General features: G+C 44.5%; 1 protein-coding gene across 4 annotated transcripts in view; it reads right to left on the reverse strand.

The window, feature by feature from the left end:
- The window catches only part of FGF1 (fibroblast growth factor 1), a 113,248-nt gene that overhangs the window by 13,428 nt on the left and 76,677 nt on the right, over nucleotides 1-23,143 (reverse strand). For 3 of the 4 annotated variants that reach the window (XM_069592295.1, XM_069592294.1, XM_069592298.1), the window contains one exon: nucleotides 9,712-9,914. In XM_069592295.1, coding sequence (XP_069448396.1) covers nucleotides 9,712-9,880 — 169 coding nt within the window. In that variant the 5' untranslated portion in view covers nucleotides 9,881-9,914. Of the gene's footprint in view, nucleotides 1-9,711; nucleotides 9,915-13,271; nucleotides 13,364-23,143 lie in introns of all 4 variants that reach the window. The other variant, XM_069592297.1, reaches the window with a different exon arrangement.

Genomic DNA, 23,143 nt, shown 5'->3' on the forward strand with positions numbered 1-23,143 from the left:
GCTACTTCTGCTAAGTCATGTCAGTCGTGTCTGACTCTGTGCGGCCCTATAGACGGCAGCCCACCAGGCTTCTCCGTCCCTGGGATTCTCCAGGCAAAAACACTGGAGTGGGTTGCCATTTCCTTCTCCAATGCATGAAAGTGAAAAGTGAAAGTGAAGTCGCTCGGTCGTGTCCGACTCTTAGTGATCCCATGGACTGCAGCCTACCAGGCTCCTCCATCCATGGGATTTTCCAGGCAAGAGTACTGGAGTGGGGTGGCCATCACCTTCTCCAGAGAAACCAAAGGAAGGGAATAATTGTTTATTCATCATCTACAATGTGCCAGGCATCTTGCTAGTTTCTATCTTGGTATAAATAGTGTAAAACTGAAGAGTTTGGACTCAGGAAGGAAACTGCATGAATTTAAATTCTGGCTTGGCTGTGTATTAGCTGTGTAATGATTGGGTATGGTATTTACCTCTGTTTCCTTATCTGTAATGATAGTGTCTGCTCCATAGAGTTGTGAGGTTTAATGATCTGACACCTAGACGTGTCCAGTAAAATTGCTATCATTTTTATTGTGTTTAGGTGACATCATCGCTTCTCAGAGCATCCCTGGAGGAAGGTGGCACTGGCTCTGTCCTGCAGGTGAGGAAACTGAAGCTTGGTAAGAGCACCTTTACCAGACATTGTACTTGGAATCATAGACAAAACCATGACCAGAATCCAGGCTTGACTGTTTTAAATATCCTGCTTTTTCCTCTCTTTCATACAATACCTTGAACAGTTACCAGAAAGATTGGTCCAAATCAAGCCATATTCACTTCACTCCTTGGTCCCCCTTATGTTCAAGATCTGACCTGCACAAGATGTCGGATGGCCATGCAGAACCCCGTTTTGTAGCCATGATGATGTTAGCTACCTGGGACTTTTGGCTCAGATGGTAAAGAATCTGCCTTCAATGCGGGAGACTTGGGTTCGATCCCTGGGTGGGAAAGATCCCTTGGAGAAGGAAATAGCTACCCACTCCAGTATCCTTGCCTGGAGAATCCCATGGACAGAGGAGCCTGGCAGGCTATAGTCCGTGGGATCACAAAGAGTCAAACACGGCTGAAGTGACTTAGCATGCACATCTATATAAGTAGGTCACATTATATGTAAGTCAGTCACGTTATAGCTGCAACAGAAACCCCAAAGGGTAAGTCCTTTGGGGTAATCAAGAAAAATGTTTTTTTAATAGACTTCCTTTTGTAGAGCAGTTTTAGGTTCATAGCAAAAATACGGGGAAAGTATGAAATTTACCATGTGCCCCTCCCCTGCATGGCACAGTCTCCCCATTATTGTCACCCCCCACCAGTGAGGGGGTTATAAATGATGAACCTACACCAGTACATCGTGATCACCTAGGAAGACTTAGTTTCTTTAGCTTTTTATTTTCTAGTCCGTTTCTGTTCTGCACCTTAAATACTGCCCGTTTGTCTCGCTGTGGGGGTAGGTAGAGCTGACTCTGCCGTCTGAGGAGCCCTGTCTTGGCCATGTAAACGCTCCATGGAGGTAGACATGAGACAGAGCTGCCTGGCGCACGACTCAGCCCTCGGCCCTGAGCCCCAGCACCAGGTTGTTGCACTGGTGAGAGTTTGTCTCAAGAGTTTCCTCTGTAAATATTATTTCTCCAGGATGTCCAAGTTTCATAGCTCATTTTCACTGGATTTCTTTCTGGCTAAGTTGCTTAAACATATATCCTTCTACAAGCAGGGCTGGCAGGAAGGAGTAACACCCAGTGTGTTGCTCGCGTAGCTGACTAGGTGTCCAACTGCCTAGTGTGACTTCATTCCAGTTTTCCAAACCTACATCCTCCTGCAGCTGCTGTTAAGGGTTGGGAGGGAAGGAGAGCAAGTGGGAGAGGGGGGCTTACAAAGAGAGGGAGGGACTGGCCAACAGCCTTGGCAGAAACAGCAGCCCTTCCCTCTTGGAGGGAGCAGGGGCCTCAGGGGAAGCCACCGAGTCATCATGTATTCATGGTCTGGGCATTACGTGCTGGATGCTCTGTTCAGTGTGGGCAAGGTCCCTGCCTTCAGGGGCTTACACCTATTTAGGGTCAGATGACCCAGAGTAATCAAGCAGTACAATAGCAAAAACTCCACTTGTTTTCGAGCTAAAAGTAAACAGAAGTGCAGCAACCAAAACCCTCTTTTATCCCTCTCTCTATAATTGTTTTCTCTCTCAAAGAAAAGCAGAAAATAATGTATGATGGGGAAAAAAAGCAAACTGCGAAAGAATATTTATGGTAAATCCTTGATGAAAATTTTGTAAACAAAACATAAACCAGTGCACATAGTTCATGAATAGATAGGGAATAAAAGGTAAAAATGTGCATTTGATTCAGACCAAATTCATAGCAGTGGCTGCTCTGGGGAGGATGAAAATGACTGAGACTGGGGAGGGGAATGGAGGGAAATTGCCTTTCCTCCTAACTTCATTCCTTCCAAAAGACAATACTGAGGCAAGAACAGCCAGCCAGTTGGTAACAGTGGTTAACTTTGGGTGATGGGGTTGCTGATGGTTTTGTAGTGTTCTGGGTGAGGCTGAGTAGTTGATCTGTAAAGCCTGGTTTATAGCTGGTGGGCAGACATTCAGTTTCTTGCTGTTGCTGACCCCTGCGGTGCTCTGTGACCCAACACAGACTTGACCTCGGGGACCATCTAGACCTGAATGCAGGTATCTGCAGAAGGTATGTCATCTTGAGGGCAGACACACCTTTCCGACTCATTGGAAAAGACCCTGATTGAGGGCAGGAGAAGGGGTCGACAGAGGATGAGATGGTTGGATGGCATCACCAACTCAATGGACATGAGTTTGAGCAAACTCCAGGAGATGGTGAAGGACAGGGAAGCCTGATGTGCTGCAGTCTATGGGGTCACAACTTCGTGACTGAACAACAATTTAAGGGCAGACAGGGAACCGGGAAAGCTGGTGAAGGGCACTCAGGTCACTCCTGCTCTGTTCAGTGTCCTCTTCCAGCACCTTCCACCAGGTTAGCACCCAGGACACAGGGGTGAAGGCAGTGCCTCCTCTCTCCCATATGGGGAATTTAGGACTTGCTCTCTATGAGCAGGGTGGTCAGTGGCTCTGTAGCATCCCAAGGATGAAGGGGCAAGTACTTTTTGAAAAAGAAGGCAAATCACTCAGCCCTCAGGGGAGTTACTGTTCCCCATCTCTGAAATATGGACAGAAACTTTTGACTTAGCAGAAGAAGTGAAAAGCAATTTTTAAAAAACGTACTCTCGTGACAGTTACAAGTTTCTTTGAGAAATTCAAACTTATAGAGCACTTTAAAAATGTGCTACAGAAAGACTGGAAGCATTTGCCTGATGGACTAGTAACCACAGCGTCCCCAGTGGAATCCAGAGTCCTGCTCCTTGTCTAGGAACGCATTAAGGTGTGCTGGTTTGGGAATGGCCAATTTATCAAAAGTAAATGTCAAATAACTGAAATATACAAGATGACCTTTGCAGCCCATGCTCCTGCCTCATCCTTTGGACCCTTAGGTAAGGGGGAAGCCAGGGATCTGAGTGGATATGCTGGTCCCTGTCTAGAGCTCTTCCTTCTTTTCCTGAGGAATTATAAGCTGGTATCTCTGGTTTTCTCTTCTGCTCCTCAGAGCCTTCCATTAGCTCTTCATCGTCATTTAGTCACAATAAGACACATGATCCCTTACATTCCAAGGATAGAAAGAAGGAACAGGAGTTAGAACCTGCCAGTGCCAAGAGACATGAGCTTTGGGGCACCATGCTATTCTCTTCCTGTCCTTCCCTAGGAATTTTGAAAGGTAAGACTACAGCTGCTGCGTTCAGCAGGATGAATGCTGTGGAGGGAGGTCCCGCTTCTGCAGCACATTCCTCCATGGCCTTTAAGCCTGCTTTCCACCTCTGTTCTCCAGATAGAGGCCCAGAGAGATTACGTGCCTGGTTTATTCTGGGTTGGAGACTTCCCGTCCTTTGCCTTGTTTACCCAAAATGAGGTCAGCCTCATTCAGAACTTGGTGAGGTTGTTTTATGTCAGTGGCATTTATAATTAAAATGTAGCCACAAGCCAGGCACTGTAAAACATTAGAGAAAGACAGAGAAGAAATAAAATGGAGTTTGTGGGGGGAAAAAAGTTACAGTGGTTTGGATACGTGTGTGTGTGTGTGTGTGTATGTGTGTATGAAAAAGACTTTTCTTAGAATGTGTAAAGGTGTTTGCTTCTCCTCTAGGGTCTGAAAAAGGTGCCTGGAAAATTTTGATACAGTCCATGGACTGTGTGATATTAAAAAAAAAAAAAAGTCTATCTGGAAAAATCCCTCCTGTGTAAGCAGATAAGGAGCTGGTAGGGAGGAGAGGGAAGGAGGCCTTCAGCAGGATGTGCCTCCAGGGAGAGCATGCCTGTCTGAAGACCAGTCGGTCTCTCTGATGCCTGGCTTTGCCCACTGTGGTCACCTAAAGAGCACACCAGTGCAATGGGGAGCACAGTGGGTTCGCCGTCAAGTGGTGAGCCACAGCAGGATGGGGAATCTGGATCGCCCCCAGAACTGCAGGCAGGAGGGATTCACTGAAGGGAAGGAGCCCTTTCTAAAGGGCTGCAAAGCAGGGTTCTGGGGACCAGTGAACTCCTCTAGTGCCTTTAGGATGTGGTTTGATTTATAAATATTTGATTGGCACACACTTTGCTCAGGAACATTTCCATTTGTGTGGTGAGTGGTGCCGGTAATCCTGCTCCCCATGAAGCCTCGTACGTGCTTGGGGAAGTGAGGGGTGCGCACCACAGGAGGGGGCTGCAGGTTTTGGATGCTTGTGAGCTTTTTCCTATCCTCCAGTTACTGCTCCAGAAATAGGTTATGGCCCCCTTAGACAGAGAGTGAACTCCCCCCAAAAGAGCGGAGTCAGGCACGGAGCTCCTTGCTTTGCCCAAGACAGCTTGCTGTGCAGAGAGGCGAGACAGGGCAGGGCTTGCGGAGCCGCTGGTGCCTGGGCACAGGGTACCTACATGCCAGACCTCAAGAGCTCCAAGCCCGGACAGTCCTGGAGATGCCGAGATGCAGGGAGCTGGTATAGCATTGGTTTAACTCGGCACACTCTGAAGATCAGATGGTTAGATGAGGAAGGCCCAGCAAGCCTCAGGATGCTGCTGCTGATAAATACCATGTTCCAGGCACTTATCATGTGCCTGGCAGGCTGTTAAAGACATTCACAAACTGTCATACTTAAAATTCCAACTTTCCTATAAGGGTGGTGGGTACTGTTGCCATCCTTGTTTTTAAAACAAGGAAACTGAGGCATGTGGAGAAAAAGTAACTTCCTGACAGGGAAGCTGACAGGGAGCCAGTAAACCGCAGTGATGGGTCCTGCATCTACTGGGCCCGCAGATGGGCTGTGTGAATCCAGTGTGTTCATTTAATTAGTGTGTGGGGTGAAACCACCGCTGTGGTGTTGGTGTCAGGGTGGAAGTGTGCTATAAGAGAGCCTTAGTTTTGGAAGATGCAGCTGAGGGTCGGGCCCAGTTTCCCAATTACTGGCTGTTCCCCAGGGCTCAGTGTTTGCAGAGTTAGTGCACAGGGCAGTTCACTATGAATGATAATTAATAACCTCATCAGGACCGTGGCTAAGAGGAAATTAAATAGTCTAGCTCAACGCCTGGCATATATTATGTGCTTGATAGATATTTATGGAATATATTATTGAATTTGAATTTATTTGCTTCCAACAGTTCATTCACTCATCCAATTAATATTTATTGGCCATGATCCTGACCACCCAGCCATGTGCTTGACACACAGGTTGCAGTGTTGAGCTGTGAGAGACGAAGTCCCCGTCCTCAGGGAGCCCAGCGAGGCAGGAGACCATTAGATAATCACACAAGGAAATGTGTGGCATGACCCCGAGGAGGGCTGCCTTGATACAGAAGGCGCTCCTCAAACACTGCGTGTCTGAGGTGAAGCTGGCCCTCATTCCCTGTCCCTGTCCCTCCTCCAGGAGCCTCCCTCTCCTGGTGATGTGGCCACTAACCAGCCCCCCAAGCCACACCCTAGGGGTCAACAAAAGTCTTCTCACACCCTGTGCCCAGCGCCCCTTCTCACAGCCTGCCAGTCTTCTGTCTGGTCCTGCCTGGCCTTCCTAGTGTGGCCAAGTAACAGATGTCCATAGTCTGTGTTGCTACCTGCCTGCAGCTGTGATTTGAGCCATTGTAAAGGGATGAACCAAAAACATCTCCTCTGCAGGCCAGAAATTCCCACCTGTGGAGACCTCTGACTCAGGTCTACAGGACAGTGGTCCATGCACATCCATCCGTCCTGGGTTTATTCCACTCCAAGAAAGACCTTGGGTTAGGTTCTGGGAAACTTATTCTCCTGGGGGTAGGAAGGGAATACATTTTGCAGATTTCTCAGTCTTGTCCAGGGTAGATCAACTGGTTGGGGACAAAGAAAAGCTGTGAAAGGAGTTGAGGTTTTCTTTTCTTTTTTTTTGCCTTGTAGTACTGGAAGGCGTATAGTTCCATTTTGCATGGTGTATGTAGATTTATTTAAATATTTGATTGGCTTTTAGAAATGCTCTCCCTGAGGAAGTTTTAGAGTGTGGTTATCCACTTATCTTCATGGTCTCTAGTCATACTCCAACTAACGATCAAGGAATACAAACTGTTGTGCTAACCACCCAGGGATCATCCACTCCACGCCTGCCCAGGTTTCTGAAGAACCTTGAAATTCAGAAAGATTGTGGCAGTACCACCACTGGGCAGAAGAGGGCGACAGAGCCACATTTAGTGGGTGCATCCATGGCAGGGAGTCAGTCCTTTCGGCTGCAGGATCTCATGAGTTTTCAGCTTTGTCAGACACACAAGGCAGTGTTGCTTTTCCCATTGCACAGGTGAGGAAACTGAGCCTCAGTATTTCCCTGCTAGTTGAGAAAGCCGGAAACACTGGAGAATTTCACATTTTTGTAGAGGAGAAGATGATGGGAAGGGTCTGGGGGCTGGGAGACTTGAAGCTGCTTTTGCAGAGCACTTTATGCCAAATGGAGAGAATGATAATTGTCTGGTGCTGATCCAGTTAGAAAGCAGCAGCATAGGAATATGACCTCAAGGTTTCTGACTCTAAATCTAGGCCTCCTGTCTCTGCAAGGGGTACATGGATTACCTGGTTCTCCTGGCACTGACAGGTAGTGGGGGATGGATTTTGGCTTACTTACCCTGCTTTGATTTCTGTCCTCCTTGGCCTTTGTTCTTAGTTCTAGACTAAGTAAATAGGCCAACACAACAACTCTGAATGTTGCCAGAGAGGCCTTGAATCAAAACCCGAATCCAAACCCTTGGCTTCCTGGAGGGCAGTGTTGCTGAAGAGAAGAGCCTAGGGAGGGTCGTTAAGGGCTATCCTGTGTTCCATGTGCTGTGTTGAGTGCGTGGAAATCTTGGTGGTGGTAGTGACGGTGATAGTGGTGATGACAGTAGCAACATGAACCAACATATGGGGAGCTGTTACTGTCGGTCAAGAGGCCGTGCCAAGAATTTTCGCTACATTGTCTCATGTAACCCGCCCAAGAAACTTGGGAGGCAAGTAATATTGCTCTTATTTTACAGTTGAGAAAAGTAAGGCCAGAACAGTTACATAACTAGCCTGAGTTCACTTGGGAAGTAATTAATCCACCATCACTCTTGTGTCGACCTCCTCATACAGACTCCTGTGCCACTGTATGCTGCCCTTCAGGGCTTCTGACATCTCAGGTCAGGCAGCTGAATTTGCAGCACTCTGCAGAAGTTGTCCCACATTCTGTACCCAGAGTGCAGACTATAATGTTAACAGTGAAGTCACATGCCCTGTGTACAGAAATTCTAGTACTTGGAATTGTAATTGTAGCCTCCTGTGACCCCAGAATTTAAGGTTTCCCAGAAGAGCCAGCTTAACCCCATAGAATACATCACCAAGGTTGTCTTTTCCTCTGGGATGCAGAAGACCAGAGAACATTCTCATTGGTTCAAAAAATTGATAAGACTTACTAGAAATGTTTAAAACCTTCCAGAAATTACAGCTTGTTCCCTTTATGTTGTGTGAGGCAGATCACACAAATTGTGTAGCTTGCCTGATACAACACGACAGATTGAAGTCTGAGTCCATTTATTTGCAGTGAACATTGCCTGTGTGTATGTTTGACATACTCAGAAGTCTTTTTATTGCTATACTCTGGCACATATTTTTCATCAAGTATAGGCATTCGGAAGTCCATCTGAAGACAAGCCATTAAAACTAAGCTGACCCTGCAGCGGTCAGCCCCAAACTTCCTGCTTCTCATTGCAAGCGTCTGCTTGGTGGGTGAGAGGGAAGGGACAGTGCCACCTGGTTGATTAATGCTAGCTCCCGCCCCCATCATCTGTGCTTCTGTGGATGGAGAGTGGGCACCACTGGGGTGACCATTTGTGCCTAGTGCCTGCAACCTTTGGTGTATGTACATGCATGCTAAGTTGCTGCAGTTGTGTCCAGCTCTTTGCGACCCTATGGACCATAGCCTGCCAGGCTCCTCTGTCCATGGGATTTTCCAGGGAAGAATACTAGAGGGGTTGCCATGCCCTCCTCCAGGGGCTCTTTCCAACCCAGGGATCAAACCCATATCTCTTGAGTCTCCTGCATTGGCAGGTGAGTTCTTTACCACAAGTACCACCTGGGAAGCCCTAACCTTTGGTGTAAATCAAATCAATAATAAAGACTACCATCACATCAAAGCCAGTGTTCTGTATCTCATTTCAAAGCCATCCTGCACAACCTTAAATTCTACCTGTTCTATTCTGTATCTTCTGATTTCATCCATACTTTCCTTCCCTTGGTTCATGACACGTTTGACCCCTCAGACCCTCTGAGCAGGGACCAGATCTAACTTTTGGCTCTGCTCCAACATCTAATGATTTGGTGGGGCTCAGGGAATCCCCAGTGACATCACAGTAGAACCCAGACACCTCGTATCAAACATACACACCACTGCCAGGAATACCAAAGCAGAAGGGAGGGATTTTTTTCTTAGTCAAGGAGAGTCTTTTCTCCAAAGTTATGCCGCCATTTATCAACACCATCTGAGAGCAGGGATGGCAGGAAAGCCCGGAGGAGATACTCAGCCTTTGGCTCAAATCGCTCCTACTCTCCTGTTTCTATAAGGTCTGGTGAATGACTTTACCCCTCCCCGTTACCGCAGCCACGTCTGCATGATATGTAGAGCGAGAGCAGCATAATTAATGATGTGTAAGACTACGATTGTGAACTAGGATCTCACAAATCAAGCCCAATGGAAACATAACCTGGAGAATCGGTTAACTTGAAATTGAGCCCTTGTCTGTTGGGAGTTTATTGCCCCTGCTCCGTGTGGCCCTTCCCATCATGGAGTGAGACGGGCCCTGACTAGCCTTGGGGACCAGGCTTCTCGCTGCTTACAGGAATCTGGAACAGTTGAACATTGGCAGCCAGTCTGATCTCACAGCAAGTATGTTAGGTCGACAGAGAGTCCTCTTAAACTCTTGAAATCAGACTCCTTTAGGCAGGCTGTTGCCCTCACAACTCCCCGTTCTCCACACCCAGACCCTCTGTACCTTGTCACCCCTGTGTCTGTGTGTCATGTCTGAAAAGAATCTTGGAGAATGGGTTACAGCCCTTAGCTATTCTCCTTTCTCCCATCCCTGACTAAGGAAGATACCAGAAATGTGAGATGGATGCTTACTGTGCTGGTCGCTCCTGTCCTTCGTCCCATCCACTCTGCCATCTGGGAGGATTCTCAGGAAGTAGCCCCCGTTGCTGCAATAGAGGAGCTTGGGCTTCTTGTAATTGCCTAGAGGCAGGTTAAACTTCTCAGTCAGGGCCCTGAAGGTTGTGGTTTCTCCTTCAGCCATGGCTCAGCAGCTGCTGGTTGTGGCTGTTTCAAGGCTGTAAGAAATTAAACAACCCTGTAGGATGTTCTTCCAGTGAAGGTGCTGTGTGCACTTTCAAGAAGGCAAGGAGAGCCTCAGGGCACCGGCTTCTGGGTGGGCGGAAACCACAGACTGCCCAGGTGCTGCCCACAGTAAACAAGCCTGCGCAGTGGCCAGTGGTTAAGGAATGATGGTCCCTGGCAGGGGAGGGATTTTCAGTCATTTCCCACTTCCCAATTGGACACAGCTCTGGACCAGGCTGTGCGTTTTTTGGAATATCAAATTTGATCATTTTGGTGGATGGAAAAAAAAATAGTGTTTTGGTCCCTCCTTCTGATCCACACACATCCTCAAATTAAACACCAAAGTTGCACTAAAATAACACTCAGGGTCTGGCTGAAACCCACAAAAGCCAAGAGGCCGGCACCAAGGTTGTGCCCTCCACCCTCCCACTGTTTTGCCCAGGTGCTGAAGCCTGTGTACAGAGATAGCCCAGGGAGCCTGGGCACGCGAGACCCATGGGGGAAGGGGTGGGGTGGGCTGGGGTGGGGTGGAGTGTTTCCGAACTAGCCAACAGTTAATGTATAAAGGAAAATTATGGGTTTGCTGGTGGGAACGGAACCAGAAGTGGAGAAGTAGGCACGTGGAGGTGTTAGGTGGGGTTTTTAAAGGGCCATCACTGTGCCAAAGGAAATTTTATGGGGTGGAGTATTTTGAAGGTTCTGCTGGCTGTCGCCTGCATCCACAGCTTCCTGTACATCCTCAGATCACACAGGGAAGACAGTAGTCTATCCCTGGTACAAAAACTACCTTCACCCTAGTTACTTCCTAATGAGAAGTCTTATGACACAGAAACCATTGTATGACCTTCTATGACCCTCTAATGCTATGTATACCCACTGTACACAAATTATATTATCGGAAATGCATATATGTAGAAATGCATTAGTGAACCCACTATACTCAAATTTAGATTATCAGTGTACAAATGGATTAGTGGACCCACTCTACACAAGTTTGTATTATCAGTGTACAAACACGTCAGTGGCCCTCTACGAACTGAAAAGCAAAGCTGATAAACTTTAGTATTTTAAAATATCTCCTTGCTCCACCATTTAGAAGACTGGATCAGTGCTTACTACAAGGACTGCACGAGAAAGAGGTGAAGAAGAGACCAGAAAACCACCGTGGGAATTTCATCTTATAAGAGTGAGTAGATGCCAATTGTACACACTGATTACCAAGCAGCCTTATAATACTAGTGATCATCAGCATCATTGTTAACATATTATGGGCTAGAAGTTAACTTATGTCATTGAGGCAGACACTGATATTATCCTCAATTTTTTTATAAAGTGAAACCAAAGCTTATAGCTGCTCATGGCCTGTCTCAACAGCTAGTAAATGAGCCTCTAAAGGGGTCTGTTGAAAGAAAGCCCCAACTTGCCCTTCATTACCATGACAGTATTAAGTGACTTCAGTGATAGCACAGTGTTATTAGCAGAAGTGGGGGTTTTACTCATAGCGTGGCACGTACATCTGCCCCCATGACCTAATCATTCAGTGTTACTCATCTGTAACCCAGGTATTGGCTGTCACCAACAGCTTCCACTTTTGCCCCCATACATGTTGTCATTCCCTGGAGAACCCATGTCACCATGTGTTAGGAGCCTTGTGAACTTAACAGAAGGCCAGCCAGTCTCCTACATCCCTCACATTCCCCTTCCAGCCGTCCAGCCGTCCCTGGAGTGGCTTCAGGGAGCTGCTCGCATAGAAGGTAATTCCAACAGAAATCAAGACAGCAATTTGGATGATTTGTCCTGGTGACTTTGGAATTAGAGTTCATGTTAGAAACCTCCACATGTTCCTCTGCTCCAGGCATTTTAATGTGTCTGGTACATCTCTTCCAATCTGCAGCCACATGGGCTATGGTTTGAAGTCCCTCCAAGGATCCTCAGAGTTTTGCATACACCATGTAAACTATCTTTAAAGTCAGATCACCTCCAAATATCTCCTTCACATAAGGCAAAACTCTGTCTAATCCTTTTCACATAGTATAATAACAGATGGAAAATTAATTTCATATACATCAGTTCCACAGGGCAGATGGCAGAGTTCATGCATTCCCTTCACAAAACCTCACTCTCTTTTCCAAAACTCTCTTTATCCACAAGGCTCTGAGTCTCTGTGCCTACCTCTGTCTCTGTACTCAGCCCTGTTTCCTCCCAACCTCTCAATGTCCCTCTCCCTCCTCTTCCCCATTACACACAATTCTGGAATCCCCTCTGATGTAAAGCAATTCAGTGTTTCCAAACATGGGCATTTTCACCCATCACCTGTCATCAGCATAGAACACTGACCAGATCCTTGTTCCTTAAATTACAGCTAAGTGATAATCCATACTTTTTGTTCTATCAGTCTTCTTTTCAAGCACCTAGTACTTAATTACAGTACTCCTAGTACAGGAGACAATAACTATATACTAGTGGTGGCCATTTCACTATACAAATAGTCATTTGTATTCTCCATCTTAGGTAGAATTTTGTTTCTTGCTGTCCCTGGATTTTCTCAAAGGGAGGTCCCCATGAGCCCTGGTCAGGTAGCAGTTGCTGTGGTGAGGATGGCCTCTGTTCTAGATCTGGCACCCATTAGGAGTCTCCATTAAGTTGGTTTCTAAGTGTTGCATGTGAATTTGGCTCTACTCATTTACATTGTTGCTTCCATCCCATTGGGATGAAGGGGACAGTTCAGTTCAGTTCAGTCGCTCAGTCGTATCCGACTCTTTGCGACCCCATGAATCACAGCACGCCAGGCCTCCCTGTCCATCACCATCTCCCGGAGTTCACTCAGACTCACATCCATCGAGTCCGTGATGCCATCCAGCCATCTCATCCTGGGTTGTCCCCTTCTCCTCCTGCCTTCAATCTCTCCCAGCATCAGAGTTTTTTCCAATGAGTCAACTCTTCGCATGAGGTGGCCAAGGTACTGGAGCTTCAGCTTTAGCATCATTCCTTCCAAAGAAATCCCAGGGTTGATCTCCTTCAGAATGGACTGGTTGGATCTCCTTGAAGTCAAGGGACCCTCAAAAGTCTGGCCAAGGTTGGAGACCTCAGTTCTGGCCAAGATTTCTACTTATGCTCTAACATTCATGTATGTGTTAAGCCATGAAGCCTGGGCTTTATCACTGCAACTCTACCCAGATAGGGCCTCTGCCAGAGGCCAGGCACCCCTTCCCTCTGGTTTGCATTGCAGCCTGGGGTTGTACAACCCCCCACCTCTGCTCTGTGCCTGCTCCACCCAGTAAGAGGTGCAGTGACAGTGTGGCTGCATTGACTTAAGATTGCTCCCATCACCCTTCAGTTCAAATCCATACCTGAAATCTGAAGGTGATTTGCTGATCCCTGAAAATAAGCCTTGAGTTCAATGTGAATTTGGTAGGCTGTGACAGTGGCATATATGAATCAGCTGTAAAACATACAAAAATGAAATTTTTTTTTTGGTGAAGGAAACTCCAGAGGCATGAAATGCCCCTCCTCTTTTTGCTTTGTTTAGAGTTTACTTGTATTTTTAGTAGTGGTTGGTCCAAAGTTCCTTGCCAATCCAGTAAGTGTTAAAGGGACAGGCATGAAGAAAGTATATGACGCGATAAAACCATTAGGCAGCAGCCTTCCCAGACCCTTGGGGATTTTCACAAATTGCTCTAATAAATGAATCCATTAACTATGTGAAATCAGGCATAGAGCATAATGGAAATTTATAAGCCCTGCTCCTGCTTACTATAATCTTTTTGTTGGCTGTCAGGGAAGGGAGTTATCTCTGTGTATGTTGGGAGATGGAAAAGACCAAGCCCAATGGTCTTTTGTCATGTGCTTGGCCCAGCTCTCTGGGATTTGGGGCCCTGGGGAGATTTTCTCGACTTAACAGTGACAACCAAAGTGAGGAGAACACCAAGCCTATTGGAACATTCATATTAAGTCTGACATATTTTGTGAGCTGTAGTCTCTGGAAGAGAATCTGAGCTCTGACGTATGAATAGGATGTTAAGTATATGCTCTTACCCAGGAATACAACAGTCACTTTTCAGTGTGAGAGAGTAAGGAACACTGTACAGCTCTAGCTATGCTCAAATTGTCTCTGGGAGCCTGGGCGAGTCATTAACTTCTTCCAAGATGTTTCCTCTAACAATACCCACCCTGCTGCCTACATCAGATTTAACCCTTCAACTGTCTGAAGGGTTAAATGAGCATAGTATTCATAACACTACTTAGAAAGTTTACAAGTGTGACCTGACCTCTACGAGAGAGGGCTAGGTGGTTATGTTGAACTGGTCGAAGCCTAATGTGTTCTAGGTCAGTTGCAACTGAATGCTTAATTTAAAATAATTTTTTCAGAGGTGGCCCTAAGATGGCGGAGGAGTAGGACAGGGAAACCACTTTCTCGCCCACAAATTCATCAAAAGAACGTTTGAACGCTGAGTAAATTCCACAAAACTATTTCTGAATGCTGGCAGAGGACCTCAGGCATCCAGAAAAGCAGTCCATTGTCTTCAAAAGGAGGTAGGAAAAAATATAAAAGATAAAAAGAGAGACAAAAGAGGTAGGGATGGAGATATGTCCCAGGAAGGGAGTCTTAAAAAAGAGAGAAGTTTCCAAACATCAGGAAGCACTCTCACTGGCGAGTCTGTGGCGAGCCAACATAACCGGGAGGAAAAATAAATAAATAATTAAACCCCACAGATTATGTGTCCAATGTAACTCCCAGCGGAGAAGCAGTGCAGACGCCTGCATCCACCACTAACAAGTGGGGGGCTGGGCAGGGAGGTGCTGGCTGCATTGCTTAGAGTAAGGACCAGGCCTGAATGCCCTAAGGGCAATCTGAGGGAACTAACTTGAGATAGCAAACCAGACTGTGGGATAGCTACCCCGCAACAAGCCCTAACTTAAGACACCGCCAGGCCCGCTCACAGAACAAAGGACTGACTAGAGCTAGCCGGCCTCGGACCAGCCCATTCCCCCTCTGGAGACAGGAAGTCGAGGGCAGCCAGAGCCAGAAGGGGGCTATCATGGCCCCAGAGAGGCATCATCTACCAAACTGCAAGCAGGCTTCATTGCTAACCAAGACTTCTTGAGATTCTGGATGGTCGACATCTGCCTGAGAAGGTGCACTGGTTGTACACCCAGAAAATCGAGCAGCAGGGACGGAGGAGGCAATAAGTCTCAGCAACCGCGCTTGCCAAACACTTGATCACCTGAGCTGCTCGGACCTGGAAAGGGCACAAAACGCAGGCCCAACCGAATCTGTGCCTTTGAGGAGTACCTGAGTATCTGAACCTGAGCGGCTTAGACCTGGGAAGTGCATACAACCCAGGGCTGGCCTTAGACCGTTCCTGGCAGAGCAACCTAGAGCCTGAGCAGTGTAGACAGGGAAAGCACACATGTCGTGAGCGGGGCCAAACCCAGTGGGCCTGAAACACTGCGAGCACTCCCCACACACGCAGTGATGTTTGTTTGCAGTGTTCCTTCCTCCCCACAGCACGACTGAACAAGTGAGCGTCAAAAAGTGTCCACCACCACTCCCTTGTGTCAGGGCAGAAACTAGACACTGAAGAGACCAGCAAACAGAAGAAGCTAAAGCAGAGGGAACCGCCTTGGAAGTGACAGGTGCAATAGATTAAAACCCTGTAGTTAGCACTGACTACATAGGAAGGGGCCTATAGATCTTTAGAAGTATAAGCCAGATCAAGGAACTATCTGAAAATGAACTGACCCCACAGTGACCATAACAACACCAGAGAAAGTCCTAGATCTATTTTTACTATTATCATTCTTTAAAAAAATAAAAAATTTAAAAAAATTTTAAGTCCTCTATTACTCCTTTAATTTTTATTTTTATAATCTACTATTACTTTGCAAAAAAAGACCCTATTTTTAAAGCAAACTTCATATATATGTGTATATTTATATATTTTATAATTTTTGTGACTTTGTTCTTTTTTCTTTAATATTGTATTTTTGAGACTCCAACCTCTACTCTAGATTTTTAATCTTTGCTTTTTGGTACTTGTTACTTTGTACCTTTAAGAGCCCAATCTTCAGTACCCCTTTTTACTTGGAAGCAAGATTACTGGCTTGACTGCTCTCTCCCCCTTTGGACTCTCCTTTTCATCCACCAGGTCACCTCTATCTGCCCCCTCCCCCTTCTCTTCTCTACCCAACTCTGTGAATCTCTGTGTGTTCCAGACTGTGGAGAACACTTAGGGAATTGATTACTGGCTGGATCTGTCTTTCTCCTTTTGATTCCCCCCTTTATCCTCCTGGCCACCTCTGTCTCCTTCCTCCCTCTTCTCTTCTCTGTATAACTACATGAACATCTCTGAGCAGTCCAGTTTGTGGAGTGCACATACGGAAGTGATTACTGGCAGCTTGCTCTCTCCTCTTTTGATTCCCCCTCTTCTCCTCCTGGTCACCTCTGTCTTCCTCCTCCCTCTTCTCTTCTCCATGTAACTCTGTGAACCTCTCTGGGTGTCCCTCACTGTGGAGAAACTTTTCATCTTTAGCCAAAATGTTTTATCATTGGTGCTGTATAGATGGAGAAGTCTTGAGGCTTCTGTAAGAATAAGACTGAAAACCAGAGGCAGGAGGCCGAAGTCCAAATCCTGAGAACACCAGAGAACTCCTGACTCCAGGGAACATTAAGCAATGGGAGCTCATCAAATGCCTCCATACCTACACTGAAACCAAGCACCACCAAGGGCCAACAAGTTCCAGAGCAAGACATACCACACAAATTCTCCAGCAACACAGGAACATGGCCCTAAGCTTCAATACACAGGCTGCCCAAAGTCACTCCAAACCCATTGACATCTCATAACTCATTACTGGACACTTCATTGCACTCCAGAGAGAAGAAATCCAGCTCCACCCACCAGAACACCGACACAAGCTTCCCTAACCAGGAAATCTTGACAAGCCACCTGTCCAACCCCACCCACACTGAGGAAACTCCACAATAAAGAACTCCACAAACTGCCAGAATATGGAAAGGCCACCCCAAACACAGCAATATAAACAAGATGAAGAGGCAGAGAAATACCCAGCAGGTAAAGGAACAGGATCAGTTCAGTTCAGTTCAGTCGCTCAGTCGTGTCCGACTCTTTGAGACCCCATGAATTGCAGCACGCCAGGCCTCCCTGTCCATCACCAACTCCCAGAGTTCACTCAGACTCAAGTCCACCAAGTCAGTGATGCCATCCAGCCATCTCATCCTCTGTCGTCCCCTTCTCCTCCTGCCCCCAATCCCTTCCAACATCAGAGTCTTTTCCAATGAGTCAACTCTTTGCGTGAGGTGGCCAAAGTACTGGAGTTTCAGCTTTAGCATCATTCCTTCCAAAGAAATCCCAGGGCTGAACTCCTTCAGAAGGGACTGGTTGGATCTCCTTGCAGTCCAAGGGACTCTCAACTGTCTTCTCCAACACCACAGTTCAAAAGCATCAATTCTCCAGTGCTCAGCCTTCTTCACAGTCCAACTCTCACATCCATACATGACTACTGGAAAAACCATAGCCTTGACTAGACGGACCTTAGTCGGCAAATGCCCACTAAACCAAACAAGAGAGGAAGAATTAGGGAATCTAACTGATAAAGAATTCTGAATAATGATAGTGAAAATGATCCAAAATCTTGAAAACAAAATGGAGTTACAGATAAATAGCCTGGAGACAAGGATTGAGAAGATGCAAGAAAGGTTTAACAAGGACCTAGAAGAAATAAAAAAGAGTCAATATATAATGAATAATGCAATAAATGAGATCAAAAAAACTCTGGAGGGAGCCAACAGTAGAATAATGGAGGCAGAAGTTAGGATAAGTGAGGTAGAAGATAGAATGGTAGAAATAAATGAAACTGAGAGGAAAAAAGAAAAACAAATAAAAAGAAATGAGGACAATCTCAGAGACCTCTGGGACAATGTTAAATGCCCCAACATTTGAGTCATAGGAGTCCCAGAAGAAGAAGACAAAAAGAAAGACCATGAGAAAATACTTGAGGAGATAATAGTTGAAAACTTCCCTAAAATGGGGAAGGAAATAATCACCCAAGTCCAAGAAACCCAGAGAGTCCCAAACAGGATAAACCCAAGGCGAAACACCCCAAGACACATATTTATCAAATTAACAAAGTTCAAACACAAAGAAGAAATATTAAAAGCAGCAAGGGAAAAACAACAAATAACACACAAAGGGATTCCCATAAGGATAATAGCTGATCTTTCAATAGAAACTCTTCAGGCCAGGAGGGAATGACAGGACATACTTAAAGTGATGAAAGAAAATAACCTACAGCCCAGATTCCTGTACCAGGCAAGGATCTCATTCAAATATGAAGGAGAAATCAAAAGCATTACAGACAAGCAAAAGCTGAGAGAATTTAGCACCACCAAACCAACTCTCCAACAAATGCTAAAGGATCTTCTCTAGACAGGAAACACAGAAAGGGTGTATAAACTTGAACCCAAAACAATAAAGTAAATGGCAACAGGATCATACTTATCAATAATTATCGTAAACATAAATGGGTTGAATGCCCCAACCAAAAGACAAAGACTGGCTGAATGGATACAAAAACAAGACCCCTATATATGTTGTCTACAAGAGACCCACCTTGAAACAAGGGACACATACAGACTGAAAGTGAAGGGCTGAAAAAAGATATTCCATGCAAATGGAGACCAAAGGAAAGCTGGAGCAGCAATACTCATATCAGATAAAATAGACTTTAAAACAAGGGCTTTGAAAAGAGACAAAGGACATACATAACGATCAAAGGATCAATCCAAGAAGAAGATATAACAATTATAAATATATATGCACCCAACATAGGAGCAGTGCAATATGTAAGACAAATGCTAACAAGTATGAAAGGGGAAATTAACAACACAATAATAGTGGGAGACTTTAATACCCCACTCATATACAGAAGAATTGTACAAAAATCTTCATGACCCGGATAATCGCAATGGTGTGATCACTCATCTAGAGCCAGACATCCTGGAATGTGGAGTCAGGTGGGCCTTAGAAAGCATCACTATGAACAAAGCTAGTGGAGGTGATGGAATTCCATTTGAGCTATTTCAAATCCTGAAAGATGATGCTGTGAAAGTGCTGTACTCAATATGCCAACAAATTTGGAAAACTCAGCAGTGACCACAGGACTGGAAAAGGTCAGTTTTCATTCCAGTCCAAAGAAAGGCAATGCCAAAGAATGATTAAACTACTGCACAATTGCACGCATGTCACATGCTAGTAAAGTAATGCTCAAAATTCTCCAAGCCAGGCTTCAGCAATATGTGAACCGTGAACTTCCTGATGTTCAAGCTGGATTTAGAAAAAGCAAAGGAACCAGAGATCAAATTGCTGACATCCTCTGGATCATGGAAAAAGCAAGAGAGTTCCAGAAAAACATCTACTTTTGCTTTATTGACTATGCCAAAGCCTTTGACTGTGTGGATCACAATAAACTGTGGAAAATTCTGAAAGAGATGGGAATACCAGACCATCTGACCTGCCTCTTGAGAAATCTGTATGCAGGTCAGGAAGCAACAGTTAGAACTGGACATGGAAAAACAGACTGGTTCCAAATAGGAAAAGGAGTACATCAAGGCTGTGTATTGTCACCCGGCTTATTTAACTTCTATGCAGAGTACATCATGAAAAACGCTGGACTGGAAGAAACACAAGCTGGAATCAAGATTGCTGGGAGAAATCTCAATAACCTCAGATATGCAGATGATATCACCCTTATGGCAGAAAGTGAAGAGGAACTAAAAAGCCTCTTGATGAAAGTGAAAGAGGAGAGTGAAAAAGTTGGCTTAAAGCTCAACATTCAGAAAACGAAGATCATGGCATCCGGTCCCATCACTTCATGGGAAATAGATGGGGAAACAGTGGAAACAGTGTCAGACTTTATTTTGGGGGGCTCCAAAATCACTGCAGATGATGACTGCAGCCATGAAATTAAAAGACGCTTACTCCTTGGAAGAAAAGTTATGACCAACCTAGATAGTATATTAAAAAGCAGAGACATTACTTTGCCGACTAAGGTCCGTCTAGTCAAGGCTATGGTTTTTCCTGTGGTCATGTATGGATGTGAGAGTTGGACTGTGAAGAAAGCTGAGCGCCGAAGAATTGATGCTTTTGAACTGTGGTGTTGGAGAAGACTCTTGAGAGTCCCTTGGACTGCAAGGAGATCCAACCAGTCCCTTCTGAAGGAGATCAGCCCTGGGATTTCTTTGGAAGGAATGATGCTAAAGCTGAAACTCCAGTACTTTGGCCACCTCATGCGAAGAGTTGACTCATTGGAAAAGACTCTGATGCTGGGGGGGATTGGGGGCAGGAGGAGAAGGGGACGACAGAGGATGAGATGGCTAGATGGCATCAGTGACTTGATGGTCGTGAGTCTGAGTGAACTCTGGGAGTTGCTGATGGACAGGGAGGCCTGGCATGCTGTGATTCATGGGGTCTCAAAAAGTCAGACACGACTGTGTGACTGAACTGAACTGAACTGATACCTATGGATAGATCAACTAAACAGAAAATTAACAAGGAAACACAAACTTTAAATGATACAATAGACCAGTTAGACCTTTTTGATATCTATAGGACATTTCACCCCAACACAATGAATTTCACCTTTTTCTCAAGTGCACACGGAACCTTCTCCAAGATTGATTACATCCTGGGCCATAAATCTAGCCTTGGTAAATTCAAAAAAATTGAAATCATTCCAAGCATCTTTTCTGACTACAATGCAGTAAGATTAGATGTCAATTACAGGAGAAAAACTATTAAAAATTTCAACATATGGAGGCTGAACAACACGCTGCTGAATAACCAACAAATCACAGAAATAAAAAAAGAAATAAAGAAATATGTATAGAAACGAATGAAAATGAAAACACAAAAACTCAAAACCCATGGGACACTGTAAAAACAGTGCTAAGGGGAAGGTTCATAGCAATACAGGCATACCTCAAGAGACAAGAAAAAAGTCAAATAAATAACCTAACTCTACACCTAACACAACTAGAAAAGGAAGAAATGGAGAACCCCAGAGTTAATAGAAGGAAAGAAATCTTAAAAATTAGGGCAGAAATACATGCAAAAGAAAAGAGACCTTAGCAAACATCAACAAAGCCAGAAGCTGGTTCTTTGAGAAGATAACTAAAATTGACAAACCGTTAGCCAGACTCATCAAGAAGCAAGGGGAGAAAAATAAAATCAATAAAGTTAGAAATGAAAATGGAGAGATCACAACAGACAACACAGAAATACAGAGGATCATAAGAGACTACTATCAGCAATTATATGCCAATAAAATGGACAACGTTGAAGAAATGGACAAATCCTTAGAAAGTACAACTTTCCAAACCTGAACCAGGAAGAAATAGAAAATCTTAACAGATTTATCACAAGCATGGAAATTGAAACTGTAATCAGAAATATTCCAGCAAACTAAAGCCCAGGTCCAGAAGGCTTCAAAGCTGAATTCTACCAAAAATTTAGAGAAGAGCTAACACCTATCCTATTCAAACTCTTCTAGAAAATTGCAGAGGAACATAAACTTCCAAACTCATTCTATGAGGCCACCATCACCCTAATACCAAAACCTGACAAAGATACCACAAAAAAAGAAAACTGCAGGCCAATATCACTGATGAACATAGATGCAAAAATCCTTAACAAAATTCTAACAATCAGAATCCAACAGCACATTAAAAAGGTCATACACCATGACCAAGTGGGCTTTATCCCAGGGATGCAAGGATTCTTCAATATCCACAAATCAATCAATGTAATACACCACATTAACAAATTGAAAAATAAAAGCCATATGATTATCTCAATAGATGCAGAGAAGGCCTTTGACAAAATTCAACATCCATTTATGATAAAAACCCTCCAGAAAGCAGGAATAGAAGGAGTATACCTCAACATAATAAAAGCTATCTATGACAAACCCGCAGCAAACATTATCCTCAATGGTGAAAAATTGAAAGCATTTCCCCTAAAGTCAGGAACAAGACAAGGGTGCTCACTCTCACCACTACTAGTCAACATAGTTTTGGAAGTTTTGGCCACAGCAATCAGAGTAGAAAAAGAAATAAAAGGAATCCAAGTTGGAAAAGAAGTAAAACTCTCACTGTTTGCAGATGACATGATTCTCTACATAGAAAACCCTAAAGATTCACCAGAAAATTACTAGAGCTAATCAATGAATATAGTAAAGTTGAAGGATGTAAAATCAACACACAGAAATCCCTTGCATTCCTATACACTAATAATGCGAAAATAGAGAAATTAAGGAAACAATTCAATTTACCATTGCAACGAAAAGAATAAAATATTTACGAATATATCTACCTAAAGAAACAAAATACCTATATGTAGAAAACTACAAAACACTGTTTAAAGAAATCAAAGAGAACACTAATAGATGGAGAAATATACTGTGTTCATGTATTGGAAGAATCAATATAGTGAAAATGAGTATACTACCCAAAGCAATCTATAGAGTCAATGCAATCCCTTTCAAACTACCAATGGTATTTTTCACAGAGCTAGAACAAATAATTTCACAATTTGCATGGAAATACAAAAAAACCTCAAATAGCCAAAGCAATCTTGAGAAAGAAGAATGGAACTGGAGGAATCAACCTGCCTGACTTCAGGCTCTACTACAAAACCACAGTCATCAAGACAGTATGGGACTGGCACAAAGACAGAAATATAGATCAATGGAATAAAATAGATAGCCCAGAGATAAATCCACACACCTATGGACACGTTATCTTTGTCAAAGGAGGCAAGAACATGCAGTGGAGAAAAGACAATCTCTTTAACAAGTGGTGCTGGGGGAACTGGTCAACCACTTGTAAAAGAATGAAACTAGAACACTTTCTAACACTATACACAAAAATAAACTCAAAATAGATTAAAGATCTACACATAATACCAGAAACTATAAAACTCGTAGAGGAGACATAGGCAAACACTCTCTGACATAAATCACAGCAGGATCCTCTATGACCCACCTTCCAGAATATTGGAAATAAAAGCAAAAATAAACAAATGGGACCTAATTAAAATTAAAAGCTTCTGCACAACAAAGGAAACTATAAGCAAGGTGAAAAGACAGCCTTCAGAATGGGAGAAAATAATAGCAAATGAAGCAACTGACAAAGAATTAATCT

This window comes from Ovis canadensis, chromosome 5, assembly GCF_042477335.2.
Source record: "Ovis canadensis isolate MfBH-ARS-UI-01 breed Bighorn chromosome 5, ARS-UI_OviCan_v2, whole genome shotgun sequence".
NCBI lineage: Eukaryota > Metazoa > Chordata > Mammalia > Artiodactyla > Bovidae > Ovis > Ovis canadensis.